General features: G+C 48.8%; 1 protein-coding gene across 1 annotated transcript; it reads right to left on the bottom strand.

Moving 5' to 3' along the window:
• Nucleotides 1-4,570: 4,570 nt before the first annotated feature.
• LOC149275686 (delta-1-pyrroline-5-carboxylate dehydrogenase, mitochondrial-like) lies at nt 4,571-13,235 on the bottom strand. The gene is made up of 15 exons (XM_089504467.1): nt 13,195-13,235; nt 10,815-10,908; nt 9,760-9,852; nt 9,431-9,478; nt 9,199-9,354; nt 8,869-9,018; nt 8,462-8,536; nt 7,600-7,787; nt 7,146-7,219; nt 6,747-6,943; nt 6,291-6,338; nt 5,937-6,089; nt 5,697-5,818; nt 5,222-5,340; nt 4,571-4,683 (listed from the first exon to the last, which is right to left on the bottom strand). The coding sequence occupies exons 1-15, from the start codon at nt 13,233-13,235 to the stop codon at nt 4,571-4,573; spliced, it is 1,671 nt and encodes a 556-aa protein (XP_089360593.1).
• Between the last annotated feature and the right edge of the window lie 2,578 nt (nt 13,236-15,813).

The raw sequence follows: 15,813 nt of genomic DNA, 5'->3' as shown, positions 1-15,813 counted from the left end.
CAGGAATCCGGGGGACGTGTCTCATTCACCTGTTCTTCTGCTCTCCTCCAGACAGCTCGTCTTCATCAAGGCTTAAGAGATCCGTGACATGAAGGACCGTGTCCTCTGCCGAGCGCTCGCCCCGCAGTCAGCCACCTTCCTGCCTTAACGATTAATCTAAACTTCCTCCTCCTCCTTATTGCCTGTCTCCTCTATTTAATGGGAAGCTAAAAATGATATATTTCACATAAATGAAATCCAAGTAAAGTCCAGACTCTATAGACATGTTGGAGGGGTAGGGGGTGGTTTAAAAGTAGGCATTAATTAGTCCAGTGGCACTTTGGCTATTTGCCCAGGGTACCTTCACAATGTGCCCCATCTTTGCACCATGTCAGGCTATGGTTGACTGAGGACATTTAAATTAAGTCATTTGTTTTAGTTTGAATAACTGATTCCCTGTACCCCGTTATTGTAACGATTCACAATGTAGGGAAAAGTGGAATCTGTAGGGCGCTCGGCTCCCCGGACTGCCTCTGGAAGTATGTGACAGATGGCAGATATGCCTGTATAATGGCCACAGTAATGCTCAGCTGCCCAGCCCTCCTATGAAATGTAAGACATTGTAAGAGCGACCCAGGCTGGTGGCGCCACCTGGTGTGTGATCAGTGCAGACAACAGCAACGTTTTACCAAATACTATGTTTTTAGGAAATCAGAAACCTCTTAGGTTTGCGTTTTGGGGGAGTATTCACTAATCCAGAAGCCTTTCTTCTTCGATCTCCGGTATTGGAGAGCAGCGCACCGTTGGAGGCCTCGTGCGGCCCCGCCGATCCCAGTCCGTGTTCTCCTGGCGAAGTTCACTGTGGGGTCTCTGCCAAGTTGAAAGCGTCTGACACTTGTTACTTTGTATCCAGCTTGAGCCCAATCTGGTTCCTGTTAGCACCCTGACTTCGCTGCGGTCTGAGAGTGGAGACTTTGGGATCCATCCAAATGGTGTCGTACTTAATCGGTGCTCTCGTAGCTTCTTATCTAACGGGATACATCAAATGGCTTGATCTGCCAATTAGCTGTAGCCAGAGCCGCTAAACCAAAGCAGATGGGCTTCTGTATTATCATATGGAAAATCTGCCACTTCCCATTTCCCCGGAAAAGACCCAATTATCCTCGTATATTATTCCCGAATCCACATTCGCTGCTACCAGGCCACAGTCTCACTCCTAAAATCCCACATACCGAAGTGATGTGCAGGGCAACATGTGGGATCTAAAAGACCCCCAGGGTATAAGATTTAATGATATGTCTGTTATCAGTCAGCATGCAGATGTGTGTGTGATACCGGCTGGGTATCTGATCATACCGGAAATCGTTTGACTATAATATCCCTTTAAATATTCCGTTAAAGAACGTTAAACTCTTGTAACCATCTGCGGATCGGTGTTAATATGACCGACTTATGAACCACTTTGTGAAAACTCTGATAAAGCCAAGTCATACAGTATGTTCTGAGCTATAGCTTTTAGCAGCGAGGTCACCTGATTATCAACTTCTCCGAATGGCTGTGACTTAAACAAAATGAAAAATATGCATTTTCAGGTCACGCCACATAAAACCAGTTGATTTGGGATGGACTGTTACAAAATAAATGATCTTTATTATGTTAGAATATCGAGGAAAAATAAACAGTAAACATTGTTTTCCTCAAAAGAAACTTGCGGTACCGCCGATGACTTTCTGCCACCTGCTTTACTCTCACGGGCAGCGCCCGTTACCTGCCATATCGAGGATGTGGAGGGGTGTTATGAACGCTATCGGAGACAAAACGTGCTCAATTGTTTTCTTAAGCGTGAAAAATAAAATAAACTATGATGTCAGGCGGCCCGTGGACGCTCCGTGTCAATGACTGCCGAGCAGGCTGGGATTCTACAGAATTCCTCCCACAGGGAAAAAAGCTTCTTAGCCGTGAATTAGTTCAGATTTAGCCAATAATCTTCTTTTACGGAATATGTTGGATGGGGCAAGTTAAAGCCTGTTTAAATATCCATGTTCCAAGTTGTATTGTCTTTCTAGGGGCCGGAAGAGCTCTCCTTCCATTTCAACTTAAATGCTTCTAAGGAAAATGATTGTAATAATAATTTATGATACATTTCAGCGTTATTGTTTGATTATTGTAGCTCTTTAACCAATCTATACGTTCCTGTAGGAAATATATTGAAATGTTTCTTCGGAAAGTTTAATGAAAAGTTGTTGTGACTTTGTATGACATGGGACCATGACTCTGACTGAGGCCGTAATCGGCTCTACAGAGGTTGTTTGACTACAACTCCCACAATCCTTTAGTATCTCCTGGGTGGGCACAGCTTTCTGTGTCTGAACAATGAGTTCTGAAATCTGTTGGGGGGTCTTCTTCTAGTAATGAGTCTGTTATGCTTTCTTGCAGGTTCTTGAATAGCACGACCATGAGTCCTCCAGAAACCTGTTTGAGACCAAGATGTTCTAAACTTGGACCAGAGTATGGAAAAGATCCATGCTTGATCTGGATGCTTCTAATCTTAAGGAGTTCTTGTGACGTGACTAAGTCTTTGTTCGCAAGTTGAAAGGAAACTACGCAATGAAGCATACAGAAGGTGAGTGGACGCCAGCGTGACTCTTACTGCACGAATTTGATGTTTTTTTAGGGTGAGAGCTCGCGTCATCTCCTCTGCTCTGCCAGCCAAACCTTCTGGTGGATGTCCCATGCCTTAACGTCTTCTCTCTCACCGCATGAACACGTGGCAGGGTTACGGAGCATGGTCTTTAGCCGGTGAAATCCTCATCCTTTTCCCCTCCAGCTTCTCGTTGTGGTTTCTTTGCTCTGTGTATCAATTCATGGAAAGCTTTGTACCGTATTTTAGAAACGGTTACCAATTCTTTGTGTACCGACCAATCGTTACTAACCTGTTACTGTTGCGAAGCTTTAAAGCCTGAGCTAAAGAGTTTATCTTCTGTGAAGTTGCTTTTGGCTCCTATAGTGTTTCAAAAGAGCTGAATACGTTTGAGTCTAAGTGAGTGTCTCATTTATAATAACTTATATCGCACAGATGATGTAACCAGATTGTGCTGCTGTTATTCCAGTGACATTTATTGTGTGGTTTGGCCGGGATATGTTCAGAGGGGACGCAGCAGTAACGGGGAGCTCGGGGAGCAGGTTCTCCTTCGCACGACGTAAGGGAGCTACCAGCTACTCCAAGCCCAAAGAGTTTGTTTCAAGAAGCTTCCGTATATTATTTGGAATATGCTTCTTTGTACAAAAATAACATTTACATTTTCACTGGGCACCCTCATTAATCAGGGAAAACATATTCCTGGTGGCAAAGCGGCCCGCAAGGACAGCATCAGATACTCCGGATTCAAACCGCGCATCGCTGCAACATATGTCTGTTAGAGTAAGTGTAATAACATGGCTTTATATGTAAGTGTGTAGCCAAGATGATGCGGTGCTGTGAGGTAAGGCAGGTATTTATCTATTAAGGTTGAATTTTATGCTATCTGGTAACATAAAAAAAAGGCAGAAATTGGACAAGTTGAGAATTGACCAGATTTATTAGCAGCAAGTGATACATTTCCAGTGTTAACATTCAATACATTCTTTCTTCAACCCGTAATAAAGAAATCATAGAAATTGTCATAGTCGCAGGTAGGTTTACGCGCTAACGAGCGGACATGACATCATAACGCATCCGTCAGCCCCGAACCACCGAGACTTAACAAAAGAGCAGAGATGCTGCAAAGGTTACGGATGTAACCGAAACGCCCCCCAAATATCATGTATTGCTAATGTAACAGTGAAACCCCATGAATTCCGTTTAGCAGGAGTCCTTTGGATTCCCGTACTTTAGGTTTAGGCGTTAAGTGAATAGCGGCGCGCAGGACGGTGCCGGGGTGACTTTGCCGTGGCAGCATGCAGGTGGCACCCTCCTGAACGATGCATTCACCGCATTATCTGAAAGCCACGGCTTAAATCTGTTTCTAGAAGACGAGACATAACACGGTGTAACGCCGTTATAATTAAACCAGTGAAATGGGAACGGCTTCTAGTTAACTCTATAAAGTCTGCGGATCACCGCAGCGTAATACAGATGCTTTACACGGTGTCGTAACCTCGGGGGGGGGGGGGATTGCTACTCTGTGTCTAAACCCAGAATTCCCGATTCCACCGGCCGCGTTCAATTTCCAATCACATTATCGGAGAGACGCGTTTAATCCTCTAAACCAAACGGCGATCACAAAGGAACACAACACCCCGGCTAAAGACTGCTAATTGCCCCACAGCAGACGGCTTCCGGGGCTTTTTACACCGCGCAGGTTGAAGGCAGGTGTCGGCTTAATTCGATCTTTCTGGTAACTTTCCTCTCGGGTTACAAAGTGCACGCCGGACGTAAAAACTCAATTCCCTCCCTTCTAGAAGTAATTGCTTTTCCTTTAAAATAGAAACATTTCGTAAAATATCTTTGTATTAAAACAGCCCTCTAGTTTTTTACATGTAGACGTTCCCGAGGTGTAGCAGACGTGTGACGTGGGGACCGATATCCCACCCCCGATGGATACAGGGGTCCTCACTGCATGTAGGGGTACGTCCATTCAGTCAGAGGGACGTGCGTTTCTTTGACGGCTTGAGGTGACGTCCATCTCAGAACGTAATGGCGGCCTCCGGGTTTGTCGTTTGTGCCTGTTTTAAAGAGGAAACATTAATAAACCAGCGCTGGATTGTACGCCTGTAACCAGTCCACGCCCGGCCCTTACTGGGTTTGGCTCTCTCTGCTTATCTGTAAGATGAATACAGTACACCGCAATTGGGGGCCTCTCGCTGCCCCCATCCCAGTCTGCCCAGACGGGTTATATGTGGTCAGTGATAAAGATTTTTATAAATAAAGGCAGCGCTGCACGAGCTGCCCCCTCCAAGTGCAGTATTCCATCTAAAGAAGGGACCTCTGAGATCCTGAAAGCTCATATATCTTACACTGGTCATGGACCGACCCACAATATCCATTATTCCGAGGGACGGGATGTAGGGGAGATCCAGTTTATTAATCTGAGAATAAAAATGTCGTCCTGAACGCCCATCCAGTGACCGCACTCGGATATCTCGGTGTTGCTAGTTGTGCCAGGGCTCCCAAAACACGGGTCCTAACCTCTACCTGTAACATGGATCCAAGGCGATACCTCTCGCTTATTCAGTCTACACGCGTGTATTACTGATCACCTACCAGACGCTCGCGAGCCTCCAAACGGCTGTTGGGCGACTACCGCTCCTGTAGATTTGTCATTAATATAGAAATTCCCTGCCGCGTTTCGCAGAACCTGAGATGCCTCCTCGATGACGCTTCTAAATGCAAGCACAAAGAGTTAATAACCCAACCGCTTTCAAAGCAGGGAGACGCAACTGGAACGACCCAACGGGCCATGGACCTGGGAACAAAATTGTAGGTGCGCAAGAACAAAGTCAAAAGTGTGCAGACCACACGTAGTTTTTGGAAAGGTTGTTTTCTAAGAAAAAGGCTTTCTGTTTTTGTTATATTGATATATTCAGATTTAGGGTGAGTGATATTAAGGCCCGCTACGGTCTGCTAACATTCTTTTCTTTTAGCATATTTGATATAGTTCCATGTATCCCTGCTCTCCTCACCAGTGACCCCCGACGACAGCGTTCTCCCAAACCCACCCGGCTGGGGGGATACTCACTTGTCTTGTGCAAACACTGCCCCCGTGAGGCCGTACGGAGAAGTGGAGTCTATTAGATGCAGAACGTCTCTGTACTTGTTTTCTGGGTAGACATAAACGGTTAAGATCGGCCCGAATATTTCCTGCAATACAGATTGAGGGGCTGTGAGCCGGAGGTAAGAATACAGAGATCTCCCCCGATCCCTTCTTCTTCCAGAGCCACGAGACGCACCACGTTTTGTTATAAAGCCGTGTGTTTACCTCGCTAATAATCTTCTCCTTGGGGTCTTTGGTCTCGATGATCGTGGGTTCCACGTAATATCCGACGTCGCCGTTACACTTTCCACCGGCCAGGATGCTGAGGCTGGGGGAAGTTTCTGCGTGCTTGATCCAACCCGCTATCCGCCGGAAAGCCTATTGGGGCAGAAAACACAAAAATTGTTGTGTAAAAGTCATCATGAAACGGTGAAAGCCTATTTTTTTATTTCTTCAATAATGTCTCGATAGAAAGAGATCACAGGATCCCAGCCCGTCCCGCCCGCCAGCCCGCTTCCCCCGCCAGCCCGCTTCCCCCAGCCAGCCCGCTTCCCAAAAGGCAAAAAGGCTGGCACTCACTCTGTCGTCGATAACGGCGGAGAAGAAAGTGCTGAAATCCTCCGCGGGCTGAGAATGAAAGCAGAGAATGCAGATCAGAAGGTAATCGGGATCCTACACGACATTAACGTGTTACTCAAAGCTCCCGACTGCACGTCAAAGATCAAAAGGCGGCCAGGAACGTTTCTTAAATCCCCGCACAACCTGAAGCTTCTAGAGTTACATTCCCCACCTGACAACCAACGGACGCTTCTTTTCAATTAACGGATCAAGTTAGCGGCTGCTTACAATAAATTCCTCCCGCGTTTCCTAGCCGTTTCTTAGATTTTTTTAAATAAATCTCTGACAGGAGGAGACGAGGGGATGGGGGATACGTTTGCTCCGGCGGGAATTAGCGGTGGGCTAATACAGTTTCTAATCCCATCAGACTCCCGCTGAGCTAAAAAAAATCAAAAAAATGTGGAAATCTCCACTCACGTCTCCCACTTTGATCTTGCGGTGTTCCTCCAGCAGCCTGGCTTTGATCCGGGGCCACAGAGAGTCCGGAACGTAAAGCCGGGAGCAGGCGGAACACTTCTGTCCGCCGTATTCGAAGGCCGAGCGGATGATGCCGTTCACGGCACTCTCAACGTCCGCCGACTTGTGCACAAAGTGGAAGTTTTTACCGCCGCATTCTAGAGAGAAGAAAATGCAGAAATACGAGGATTTTATCGTAAGAGTGGGTCATGTTAACGTTTGCCCGGATCCATCCACCCTTCGCATGCCCAGTGGGCACCTACTCAAACTTAGAAAGGAGGTGGACATCCAAGGACCTGAGTTATGCGTCTCATCTGGATCCTCCTCACTATTTTATATTAGGAAGGGAGAGACGCTCACCTCCAGACAGGCGCGGGAAGGTCCGATACCGCTCCAGGTTATCTGCTACTTGTTTCCAGAGCCGCTTGAAGGTTCTAGAACACACAGTGTTATCATTTTAGGATGTGAATAAGTCTCGCTTGCCTTTTCTGCAATCGACACCGATCGTCATCTACGAGCCCTTCGTGTAAAAGAGTCCAAGAGCTTGCAGCAAAACACTGCAGAAATGGCTGAAATGTCATTAAATAGAAATTCTGTAGAATATTGGAGATACCTGTCTGTTGCCAATGGTTTGCAGTGTTTGTCACCCGAGACATAGAGCACCGAGCGCCATCAAGGGTTCAGCCGGTCAGGAACCGCGCTCTTACTGGGACGTTTTTATTGTGTGTGATTGCAAACAATATGAGTTCGGTCGGTGACGGGGGCGACCAGTAACGTGACCGCCGTTTGGCAGCTATACATTCTGGGTACTTACGGCACGCTGCCGGTGAAGTTAATCCCGCACAGATGCTCCGAGCCGGTGACGGTGTCTCCAAATACCGGACCGTCAGCCGGGACGAACTGGATAACGTTGGGCGGCAGGCCGGCCTCCAGGAGAGTTTTATAGACGGCGTAGCTGGACAGCATGGCCGTGTCGCTGGGCTTCCAAAGAACCACATTCCCCTGGGAGTGCGAAACGCGTGGTCAGAGAGGCTGTGAACATCGAGGGGGCATCTGGAACAGCGTCTGGCATGCGTCACATTGTCACGGCCGCAGGCCATGCGTCACATTGTCACGGCCGCAGGCTTGTAGCCGCAGGCTTGCGTGCGGCGCGTTAATCTGTTTTGGGATCGGTACGAGCTGAATCTGGTTATTATTGTACGAGGCTGTTTGTGAATGAGCTGCCGGTGACACGTCGGGCTGAGAGACCGCACCTGCGAGCGCTTTCTCCAGAAAGCTCCTCACCTGACGGCTTCATTCACAGCCCACTTCAAAGACGGCACCTGAGTGTAATTACTAGGCGAGTGACGGCAGCCTGTACTTATCTGAGCGGCGTGGAGTTACGCGTCCCGCCTTTAGAAAGAATTACAAGTCGTGGCGGAGATGAAAAGATGATCAATTGGAACAAATAGCAGGACACTGTTTTGGGATTACAGGCCCGCGGGGATTAGCCGAGGCTTCTTTGTTTACTCACACGATTCTTGCTCGGTTTTGAGTTTTTTTGGGGGGGGTTTCTTGCCCTGGGGCTACCTGAAAACACCTTATTGGGCACTTAAAGGCTTTCTGGTGGCCCGGGAATCCCACTTTTGGGTTTACAGTAACACAGGATTTATAGCAGGTATTATATACACGCTTACCATCAAAGCAGGCGCTCCGGCCAGGTTACCCCCGATGGCCGTGAAGTTAAATGGTGAGACCGCCGCGATAAAGCCCTGCGGGAAACAAAGATAGATTTTATGCTCTGGTGTTGGGCACAAACGGCGTGATTCTCAGTAAATCACTACTGCGGGGTCCTGATATACGGGGCAGGGACTTGTTTGTGGCAAGGGAGACTCAGGTTGTATTTGAAGACTACCCGTCGGGTCTGTGTCCCCAGATATGAAGGGTTTTTGGAGCCTCTTGTTCCTGTATCCACATCCGTTTCAGTTTATTGTATAATTCTACCCCCAAACATCTGCAACGTTAAAGACCCGGCAGGTACTTTGCGCATCGCTAACTGGCAGGAAGGGTTTCTGGGTAGGATTACGATGGAAGCGTCCGGTACCTCCAGTCCGCGGTAGACCAAGGTGTTGGTGCTGACGGGTACGCTGATCAGCTGCTCGTGTTGCAGTTCCAGGGCATACTTGGCATTGAATCTGAAGAAGTCGATTAACTCGGCGGCCGCATCGATCTCAGCCTGGATCACTGTCTTCCCCTGAAATACAACCCAGGTGAGGGTTAACTCTGTAGCTCCTGGACGAACAGTGTCATGCGCGCGACGCGGCAGCTTGTTGGCGGCTTAATGGCTCCTTTTCCTGAACGTTTAGTGGCTCACATCGTAGGTGTGATTGTGGCCAGTAGATGGCGCACTAGTCCCTGTGCACCTGGCTCTCACCTGTCCGATCATGGTTTTGGCCAAAATCTCTGCCCTCCTGGGACCACTCAGGATATCTGCCGCTTTAAAGAAGATCTGTGCCCGGTCCTGGACAGGTTTCAGGTCCCACTCCCTGCGCGCCGACAGAGCGGCATTGATTGCTTTGTTCAGCAAGTCCTGCAGAAAGGACCAAACACCGTCACGTTATGGCTATTCCTGCGCAGACGCCGCCAAATGATTGACAGTCACTCACCTTATCTGCGTAACAGTATTTGGCAACTTTGTGCGCATGTTTGAAGGGCTGTGGAAACAAGAAAGAGAAGAAACACACAGATCATCAATTACGGCCCGTAATAACGTTTTAACTGTAACTGGGTACTCGGCCTCCCAGCAGAAGTGGTAGAGGGTAATACAGTGAGGGTATTAAACATGCATGGGATAGACATACGGCTCCTGAATCTAAGACGAGACCAACGACTGATTAAGGTCTGAGTCTTTACAGCAGGAGAAACGGGCGACTAGACGGGAGCCGGATGGGGCCGATCTGCCGGCGGGTTCTGTGTTTATGGGTCAGGATCTTACCGAAAGCTGGTATCTCACGTCCTCGGTCCACACAGCTTCTCCTCCCACAACGCATGGGATTTCTTCCGTCTTGCCTTTAAGCTCCTGCAGCGCCTGAAAACACACAAACACTAAGCGTTCTGCGCAGACCCAATCCCCCCCCCAATTCAATGAAACGGACCATTCATCTCTAATCGAAATCTGGGGAAATGCGGTCGGCCCCGCGGCGGCCGGATTACAGTTTAGTAACGGAGCAAATGATTTACTTTTCTGCTTTGTGCATGAAGCGGACTCTCTAAACCCCGAGCTGGTGATTTGGAGATAAATGCCATTTCTCGGCTTCGTGCAGAACTTGGAGCGACGGTGGCAACTTTTGAGCTCATCAAAGCTGGACCTCACGCCAACACGGGCGGCTAAAAACGCCTTCGGAGTCCTGCCTCCGCTCCCTGTGCTGTACGGGGCCCGGTTTTCCGATGTGGTTCATCGCAGGACCCGGGGAACGCTCTCTTTTTGGAGAGACGTCTATGCTGGTGCATCTGGTTCCTAGAAAGACAGCGGCCACTGGACAAGCCACATAGACTGAAGTGGCAGGGGTATAGCAGAAAAGCATGGTGGGAACCCGTCTACCTAAATCCACACCGCCTAATACCAGAGAGAGCGCCTTCTGACCTGGGGACAGGAGCGGCCCAGCTCCGATAAAATGTATGTCGCAATGTCCTACAAAATGCACCGGAATGAATGAGTAAAGTGTTTATTGGCTCTTTAATCTCCTATGTCGGCGTGTCCCGCGCTGCTGTTGTATGGGCGCTCTGGTTCAGACGGGTGTTGGAGGATGATGGGTGTGTTGGCGTGGGTGGCTGCCGGTGGCGGCGTGCACCACCTTCGCCAGCACCGGAATAAGGGTTTGGCTAAATGACTGGTAACTCCCAAACATTCAGCAGGCAGAGCTCTGGTCTTTAATGGTGGGGGGCTGGCACTCTTTGCGGGGTCCCTAGTGGAATGGAACGCAGCAGGGACACTGGAACGTGTAAGTCATGTCCTACGGAAATTGAAGCAAAGCATTGCTGAGAACGTACTTTGTGCAGAGCTTCCCTCTCAGCACTGCCGTGTCTGTACTCCAGGATCGGCTCATTCTTCACTTCTGCCACGGAGCAATGATGCCAGCGCAGCCTGCAGATACAAGATAGAGTAAAGAGGGTGTCCCACTGCCACGGACAGACAGCAGCAGTACGAGGGGTAACAGGGAGGGGAATACACATGAGTAACCCCCAAATGATCACAACCCAAAATAAGACCCCTTCACCCAAACACTGGGGTATTGGCATCTTCTGTATAAAGAATGTATCTCTGGCCCCGGAGAGCGGGTTCATATAGCGTATAACGCGCATGCTTATTGTACAAGGACGTTCTACACGCCTGTCGTGTAATTCTGTGTAATGCGCATCCTAAAAACGGGGGGAAAGGTATAATACGTGAGATTTCCCGTCAAGCCCTGGGGTGGTATTTAATAACGCATGGGGTGGGGAAGCCACGGACGCCTTGTGGCCTGGGGGTGATTTTAAGGGTATATTGGTTTTGTGTTGAGGCACCGGTTGTACCCACAGGGTGGGCAGCGAGGTAGGAAAGCGGGTGTGAGGGACATGTCGGTTGTCACGCGGTTAGCGGCTGCGTTTCTACACATTGCAGGCTTTTGTATATATTTGTATATAGATATATAGATAGGACTCTGATCCCGCTTATGATGGACGACTCGGTCTCAGTGAAAATAAGCCTTTTGTGCCGCGGTACCCCTGGGAGAGGTCACCCGGTAGGAGGCGGTCCAGGAGACCCCTTCTCCGTGCTTGCTGGGTATTGGCAGTGCGTATGGGATTTGGTGTTTGGACTATGGCCGAGGATGTCTGCGTACCCCCTGTTAATGAGTTACTCTTTATTCTTCGTATGCTTTGTAGGCACGGAGGAGAGGCAGGAGGTCTGGGGCTCGGATGGCCAAGGGTCAGAAAGACTCCTGCCTCTGGAAAATAAAACGTAGGCTACAGAAAATTGTGTGTGTGGTTGCCTTAGCATAATGGGAGTAGCAGCCCACAGCAGCGGGCTAGCCAGGTGTGGCCCTGTGTGGGATTGGTCTGGTGCTGCCGCGTGCCCGGCCAGCAGCCGACTTTCAAGAAGCTGGTAGAGCCGGGGCCAGCACAAGATTTGCTCTGATAAACTAAGTACGGCGAGCGCGCCGTATCCGCACTGTAACACAATCACCATTACTAGAGCCATGTCTGCCCCGTACGCAGCGGCAACTTATCACACGCTGCCGAGATGGCGGGTGACCCCGGGCACCCTGCCCCGCGTACAGAACCCTGCCAATGGGTGGAATGATTTCTGTGTCACTGTGTGGGCAAGTAATGGATTCTGTAGAGGGGCACAAGCAGCTGGCACTGGGGCAAGTAATGGATTCTGTAGAGGAGCACAAGCAGCTGGCACTGGGGCAAGTAATGGATTCTGTAGAGGGGCACAAGCAGCTGGCACTGGGGCAAGTAATGGATTCTGTAGAGGAGCACAAGCAGCTGGCACTGGGGCAAGTAATGGTTTCTGTAGAGGGGCACAAGCAGCTGGCACTGGGGCAAGTAATGGTTTCTGTAGAGGGGCACAAGCAGCTGGCACTGGGGCAAGTAATGGATTCTGTAGAGGGGCACAAGCAGCTGGCACTGGGGCAAGTAATGGATTCTGTAGAGGGGCACAAGCAGCTGGCACTGGGGCAAGTAATGGATTCTGTAGAGGAGCACAAGCAGCTGGCACTGGGGCAAGTAATGGTTTCTGTAGAGGAGCACAAGCAGCTGGCACTGGGGCAAGTAATGGATTCTGTAGAGGGGCACAAGCAGCTGGCACTGGGGCAAGTAATGGATTCTGTAGAGGAGCACAAGCAGCTGGCACTGGGGCAAGTAATGGTTTCTGTAGAGGGGCACAAGCAGCTGGCACTGGGGCAAGTAATGGTTTCTGTAGAGGGGCACAAGCAGCTGGCACTGGGGCAAGTAATGGATTCTGTAGAGGGGCACAAGCAGCTGGCACTGGGGCAAGTAATGGATTCTGTAGAGGGGCACAAGCAGCTGGCACTGGGGCAAGTAATGGATTCTGTAGAGGAGCACAAGCAGCTGGCACTGGGGCAAGTAATGGTTTCTGTAGAGGAGCACAAGCAGCTGGCACTGGGGCAGGTAATGGATTCTGTAGAGGGGCACAAGCAGCTGGCACTGGGGCAAGTAATGGATTCTGTAGAGGAGCACAAGCAGCTGGCACTGGGGCAAGTAATGGTTTCTGTAGAGGAGCACAAGCAGCTGGCACTGGGGCAGGTCATGGATTCTGTAGAGGGGCACAAGCAGCCGGCACTGGGGCAGGGGGTGGACACTGTATGGCAGGCAGTATAGAAGGGCAGAACAGCGGGCATGCCCGGGCAGTTGTTAGAACACTTACCCCGCACAGGAGCGGCTGAGGACCCGTGTGATCTGCAGCATGTCCGGGTACAGTGTGTTCGGGACCGAGCAGCGATCACGGGGAGGGGCCGAGCTGCTGTTGTAACGCGCCTTTCTATTGGCTAGAGCACAGCGGGGGGGGGCGGGTTGTATAGTGGATGCCCTACTGTATACTGAACATACTGGTAACCCTTTGTGTGCCAAAACCAGTACTGCTTTCCTTTCTCGCTGTGTAAGGGTTAATAACGCGCTGTCTCTTTACTGTATGCTTTGATACTGCAGTCTGGGTTAGGAATGGCAGCAGCCAATCAAGAGCCGCCTTACATCCCGACACCGGCTGCTCGCACTCGGGTGGATGGGGGGGGTCACCCCAGTGTATATCAGCTCTCAGTCCCTATTGGGTTTATGTGTATAATATATATATAAAATAAAGCACGTGACATCATTATTATATGAGCATTAAGCGGACACTGAAGTGCCCACCTAATAGTTTATTAATGGTCTGTCTGAGGGCGTTAGTGGGGCAGGTATCTAGCTATCCAATCGGAGAGCAGTATGGACAGATTCTGGCCAATGAGATTGAGCATGAAGGAAGACGCCTCTTATGCTTCAAGCAGCCCATTTTAGTAACTCCTAGCCGTGCGTCACGTGACTTTACCTGTGATTGACATGTCTAGCCTGCTGTTTAGCAAGTTACTGGATTCTGGCCTGTTTGGGGGTATTTAACAGTTTAAATGCCCCTCCTGTAAGGCAGATACAGACCCCCTGACTGCACCTGTGGGTATACATCACCTTTTGTCATGCTGATCTATTCGCTGTATCGTCTTCTGACCCCCAGACTGCTTTGTTTATAGCAGGACTGCATTTACTGAATACCCATGAAGAACCACTAAATTAATCCCCACTGCCACGAAGGTTTACCCCGGCAACAGTCCGGTTACTGCCCCCTATTACTCACTTACCCCATAACAGACCCAGGAGCGGCCGCAACACCCACAAAATAAACACAGAGACAAGGTTCCACAATTTTGGCATTTATTGAACTTTTTTTGTTCTTAGGTTTATTTTTTTTTGTAAACAGATAAAATACCACAACCCATTAACCCCTTCACCAACAGACAGAGCAGCAATTGAGTTGTTCCACAACATTTTATTGCCCCCACCGAAGAAATAAATGGGTTATTTTAACATACAAAAAAACCCAGCTTGTTCTGTGAGTATTAAGGTTTGACAGGATAGTATTTGGACGTTAAAAGATAACACAGGACAAAAACATGGAGTAACAAATATTTTCCCAACAAAACATGTCAATTATGATATAAAAAGTCCATTCGATAAGTGCTTTGCCCTCCGGACAGCCGAGGTTTAGTGGATACGTCTGACATTCATTAACGTTTTATTTGTCCAGAGGAACGCGTTACAAGGCAGAGTGTCCGTGTCTTAATAACCTCTATAAGGGGCACACGTGAGTTCTTCCACCTGCCTGCCAAGGGTTAAACATTATTGCTTGGGGCAGTTCTCACTATTCTTGTACCGATTTTATATATATATAATCTGCCGTTTCCTTAGGGTACGGCTGAGGGTCCCGATCGCGCAGGCGCATGACACAGTGTGCCGGTGAATGGTTGTGTATAGACAGTGGGCCAAAGGAACACTCTGCCTGTGTGCGTTCCTGGAATCTAAGGCTGTATTATATAGGAGCACAAAAATAACCCCCATAATCACATTTACAGTTTCCAAACCCCTGGAATAATTAAGAATAAAATATTAAGAGCGTTTAGTAGCTTCCAAGGGCGGCTGTGAATACAGAGAGTGACATTGCCGATAACACAGCGTCCTCGGGTACGTTGACGACATTCTCGCTCTGCGCGCCGGAGATAAGGCCCCACGTTCACATTTTCAGTTTGCTAGAATAAGGACCCCGCGACCTTGCGCAGGCCCGTACGTTACGAGCTTAAATGATACAGTAAAATGTTTTTACCCGATTGCACTTCATTTTAAGCAACAACCTGTAAGTAACCGTGATAAAAACAAACAAAAAACACATTTCATGAAGTCCAACGTTTCTGTTACTTTGTCTCGGCGCAGGTCTGAGCCTTCGCAGTAAATGGTTATTTCTGGAAACATTTGAGTGTCCGAGTAACAAACATTCATAAAGATACCCCTGAAAAGTATACCGGTACCCGTTAAAAATGACTTCCGCCTCCGTGTGATCCGCGGTGAGAAGACCCCCAGGCCAAGTTACTGCAACAGAACCCACCGGCTATCCAGACCCGGATCCGGCCGCATATAAAAACCCAGACGGGCAACAAAGCCCCGGAACGTGTATTTCATGGGCAGAATACTGGAGGAGGAGCCATACTTTATGAATTTATTTTTTTTCATTTTTTTTCCCCCAAATTTTTTTTTCATAAAAATAAACCCTTTTTTTTCTTATAAATAGATTACAATAGTTTAGGATTTCCCGGTTTCGGAGGGATTGGAGATTACATTTCACTACAGGATACAGCGTCCGGTTTTTTATTCTTTCTTATCTTTTTTTTCTGCTAATAGCAACATCTTTGGGCGTTTTGGAAACATGCATGAAGCAACAGACCCTCGCTTTTCTTTATGTACAAAC

Source organism: Sceloporus occidentalis, unplaced genomic scaffold, assembly GCF_023333645.1.
Source record: "Sceloporus occidentalis isolate IW3139 unplaced genomic scaffold, rSceOcc1.0.p SCAF_271, whole genome shotgun sequence".
Classification (NCBI taxonomy): Eukaryota; Metazoa; Chordata; class Lepidosauria; order Squamata; family Phrynosomatidae; genus Sceloporus; species Sceloporus occidentalis.
Note: the sequence above shows the minus strand (reverse complement) of the source record. Positions and strands in the feature narration are given on the sequence as shown.

Bases quoted from the DNA above. Each gene is read 5' to 3' on its own strand.
- LOC149275686 (XM_089504467.1), bottom strand. From the start codon at position 13,235: ATGCTGCAGATCACACGGGTCCTCAGCCGCTCCTGTGCGGG. The intron at 7,788-8,461 runs GTAAGCGTGTAT...TCGCACTCCCAG, and splicing joins CCGGAGCGCCTGCTTTGATG to GGGAATGTGGTTCTTTGGAA. The intron at 5,341-5,696 runs GTGAGTATCCCC...GCTTGCATTTAG, and splicing joins GCAGTGTTTGCACAAGACAA to AAGCGTCATCGAGGAGGCAT.